This window comes from Thamnophis elegans, chromosome Z (assembly GCF_009769535.1).
Source record: "Thamnophis elegans isolate rThaEle1 chromosome Z, rThaEle1.pri, whole genome shotgun sequence".
Lineage (NCBI taxonomy): Eukaryota > Metazoa > Chordata > Lepidosauria > Squamata > Colubridae > Thamnophis > Thamnophis elegans.
The window spans coordinates 112,429,455-112,433,948 of NC_045558.1; the positions used below are offsets into that span (position 1 = coordinate 112,429,455).

General features: G+C 34.1%; 1 protein-coding gene across 1 annotated transcript; it reads left to right on the forward strand.

Annotated features, from left to right (window-relative positions):
- The first annotated feature begins 1,899 nt into the window (after positions 1-1,899).
- Positions 1,900-2,814, forward strand: LOC116522721 (olfactory receptor 14A2-like). The gene has a single exon (XM_032237742.1). The coding sequence runs from the start codon at positions 1,900-1,902 to the stop codon at positions 2,812-2,814; it is 915 nt and encodes a 304-aa protein (XP_032093633.1).
- Positions 2,815-4,494: the final 1,680 nt, after the last annotated feature.

Sequence of the window (4,494 nt, forward strand, 5' to 3'; positions counted from 1 at the left end):
AAATAAAATTATAATACCAGTATTTTGTTAGAGCAGAGAAACTTTTTAGAGTTCGGAGGAGAACAGACTTTTATCATAAAAGGTAGGTTTAAAGTATTATGAAACAATAATGGAAATCTGCTTCAGTAGTGGGGATGGTCTATAGCCTTCCTAAATAATAAAGCAAGGTAATGCTTAACATAATGGTATATCTTCTGCACGTGAATATCGGATATTTAAAAAAGAGGTATTTTACAATTTGCACAAATTTAAATACTATGGTTGAGTTGAATACTATTTGCTGAATTAGCATCTATAACATCATTTCTAGATTGCACTTTATATAATAATGTTTGTTTTCCATTTTAGCTAAAAAAATTGACTCATGTTGTTCAAATTCATTGCTACGTACAATGTGCTCATTTTATATTGGAGCAAAAACAATAGAAAAACAAATCCCTTATTGTTCTTTGTTATGTTTTTGGTGGAAACATTCAAATATGAATTGTTTTAAAATTTAGCTAATCAATAAAATTTACTTCCAATCCCATATTTATCAGTTAGTAGAATGATCCATTTAAACACACCATTATGGTTGCACATTATTAATTATTCTAAGATAGTATCAGCAATAAACTGTGAGAAAAATAGGAATGATAATTAAGAATATTTTTTAAAGCATGCACGTACCCCGAATTGGAAAGCTTGAGGGTTATTGTTCCAGTGATTTGGAAAGGAAGAAAGGAAGATAGTGGGTCTTCTAGTACTATTTTGTCAAAGCTCTTTTTCTGGGTTTTCTTAATGCATTCCTTGGCTTTCTCAAACTATGTTTCTCTTGAAGCTGAAGACCAAGACCGCTCTGAAAAATTTGAATGATTTTCAATCCAGCTGATCTGTTGAAGCCAGGCTATGAAACCCAACTTAACTTGTTTGCATCAAGGAGTCAGGAAAGGTAGACCTGCAAAGTCCAGGAAAACAACATAGTGAAGGCTTGGGCTCAGGTTTTGTAAAACCCATCCATCTCCTTGGACTGTCCCGTAAATTCAACTCATTGCATGGATCTAAGTGCCTTTGTCAATATCAAGGTCACCCTGGGGGTCTTTCAGTCTAGAGGCAAAGAATCTGGTTTCAGGGATTCAATGAGATTTCTCTCAAAGAGAATAAAAAAAGTTAGAAAAAGCTCAGGGCTGGCTACCCCTTTCTGCATATCTCATGAATGACTTCAAATAAGAAGAAAGGAGGAAAACAAAGCAGAGCACAACACAGAAAGTCTCATGGAAAAGCATCTGAGCCCTCAAGAGGTTATGTTCTTTGTTCTGACTAACAAACCTTAGTTTGAAATTATTGGATACCTTTTAATATTGATATTAATTTTGTTTCCTGTGGCTATTAGAATTATAGTACAAAAGGTAAAGGCAATCTGTTTTTCTTCAGAGTGGGATCTCTTCTGGAACGAGAAATGCCTAGCAGACTTCTTCTAAAGCCTGAGGTTTCACTTCTGGGTGAAAAAAAGAATTTTTTATTCCATTTTTAAAAAATGACTTGACCAATATAACATCTCCCAAGTTTCCTCCGTAACTAAAAATAGTCTTGGCAGACACTTTCAAATTCTAAAAATCATTTTAACCATAACAACAATGTAAAAAATTGGGATGGAAGAAGGTTAAAAAAAAAGAAGAGATTTTGTAATTTCATCAATGTTTAATTGAAATATATGGAGAGTACCCAGACTAGACATTGGCATTCTTTTAACATGGTATGGTTTGTTTAATAGTTGTCATTTTACTATTAACATTTTCCTTTCTTTTCCCAGTACATATCAACTTGTAACTTCATTGTTTTGATATATTAGTGTTTTCATGTCTGATTCCTTACTGATGTGGCATTCATCTCAATCCTGATTTTGAGAGAATCAAGAAAATGGAGAATCAAACAATTGCACCTTATTTTCTGCTCCTGGAATTTTCCAAGGATCGTCACCTGCAGCTTCTACATTTTTTCTTATTCTTCATATTATACCTGGCAACTGCAGCAACAAATCTTTTCATCATTTCTGTAGTAGTTGTTGACCTTCGACTACACACCCCGATGTACTTCTTTCTAGTGAATTTGGCTGTGCAGGATATCGGTATTGTTTCAGTCATTGTCCCCAAATCCATGATAAATTCCCTCATGGACACTAGACACATCTCTTATTTTGGTTGTGTTGCACAAGTCTTAGTCTTTGTCTGTTTTGAAGCTTCTGATTTATCCCTCTTGACAGTGATGGCATATGATCGGTATGTTGCCATTTGCCATCCACTACACTATGAAATGGTAATGAATTGGAAAGCCTGCACCAAAATTGTGATTCTGGTGTGGGTGACAAGTTTTCTCTATGCAATGCTGCATACCAGTGGTACTTTTTCCACTCCTTTCTGTTCTAATGTTGTCAATCAGTTTTTCTGTGAGATTCCACAATTACTAAAGTTATCATGTTCTGGCTTCAGTCTAATTGAAGCTGGAGTTATATTTGTGAGTATCTCTGCAACATTAGGTTGTTTTATTTTTATCATTGTCTCTTATACACTAATCTTCAAGGCAGTATTGAAAATCCCTTCTGTGAAAGGAAGACAAAAGACTTTTTCCACTTGTCTTCCCCATCTTATAGTTTTTTCCATTTTTTTGGTACCTGCCTGCTTAGCATATCTGAGACCATCTTCTAACACTGCAACTTATTTAGATTTTGCATTAACCGCCCTATATTCTTTACTTCCACCACTGTTCAATCCTATCATCTACAGCATAAGAAATAAGAATATCAAATCTGTGCTGCCTAAATTGTGGAGATTCTGACATATTATTTTGAATATATTTTCTAATATATTTTTCCTTACATCAAATGTTCTGTGTCTTTTCCCCTCATTTTTGATGCTAAGATAGAAGTAGAATTTGCCATTCTGGACCAGTACTGAGAAGATGTAAGCCTATTATACCACAACTCTAATTACTGCCCTGTTTTTCAGGATGCTGTATGTTGTTTTAGCAGCATGTTGAAAACTACCATCCTAGGCTTTAATATCAGGATCAGATATAATGATGAGATGATACCCTCAAAATCTTTCTATCATTTTCTTCCAATTTTAAATCTTAGTTTTTGTTCAATACAGGTGGTCTTTCATTAGAGAAAAAAAATCAAAGTAGAGATTATCTTTATTCCTCGTATTTACTGCCGCCAATCTAACAGAAATCACCATCCATTTTTTCCCCAATGCATTCGTTGCAAAATATGGTCCTGGAGCTGATTTTGTGTATAACACTAAGCCACTGTTCAATCAGTTATTGAATAAGTTACAATTTAGTTACATCCCAGACAATAATAAGGCAACAATAAATGAGCCATGGTGGTACAGAGGGTAGAGTACAGTACTGCAGGCTACTTCTGCTGATTACCCGCTGCCAGCAGTTTGGCAGATCGAATCTTACCAGACTCAAGGTTGACTCAGCCTTCCATCCTTCCAAGGTCAGTAAAATGAGGACCCAGATTGTTGGGGGCCACATGAAAATTCTGTAAACTACTTAGAGATGGTTGTAAAGCACTATTAAACATATGTTTAAGTGCTATTGCTATAAATCATGATTTAAATACTGTATATTAACTATCTTCACATAATGTTTAAATCAAAGCAAGGAAGCAATATGACTTAGCAAATTGTTTCAATAAGCCCATAATCTCTTTGTAAAGAAATCCTAAGCACTATCATTCAATTTTTAAAAGAAATTGTTTTAATTAATGTTATACTAATGTACTTTTTTTTCAAAAATCACATTATTTCAGAGAGCAAAAAATCAGATTATTGCCATATGCATTGGGAAATACTTAGTTGGCATATTGCATTCTGCATGTCACTTATGCCAGTTTGCGATCAAGAGGCTATGATAGGAAATGAAATCTGGATATTGGGGAGTATGTATGAAGGCAGACTTTTTACAGTGGCTATTACACATAGTCCTTGATTTACAACAGTTTGTTTAGTAATGGTTACAAGTTACAACAGCACTGAAATAGTGGCATAACTATTTTTCACACTTATGACCATTGCAGCATCTCCGTGGTGATCAAAATTCAGGCACTTGACAAATTTATGATAGTTGCAGTGTCATATATCTTTGTGTCTATCTGAGAAGCAAAGACAATGAAGAATCCGGATTCACTTAAGAACCGTGTTATTAATGTAACAGTTGCAGTGAATCACTTAACATGGAAAAAAGGTCCTAAAATGAGGCACAATTCACTTAACTGTCTCAGCAGCAGAGATTTTGGGCTCAGTTGTGATCATAAATTGAGAATTACTTAGATTCTATTTTTCAGATGAATACTATTTCCAAGATTTATAGTTCTATATTTCTTAATAAAATAACCCTAACATAGAAGGAGGCTTCAGTGCTATATAATATCTTTGTAAACAAATGCCATATTCTTTGTTTATGGTTAGTTTTATGTTAATGAGTTTTTAATAGCCTTCTATAAATAAC

Bases quoted from the DNA above. Each gene is read 5' to 3' on its own strand.
- LOC116522721 (XM_032237742.1), top strand. From the start codon at position 1,900: ATGGAGAATCAAACAATTGCACCTTATTTTCTGCTCCTGGAATTTTCC.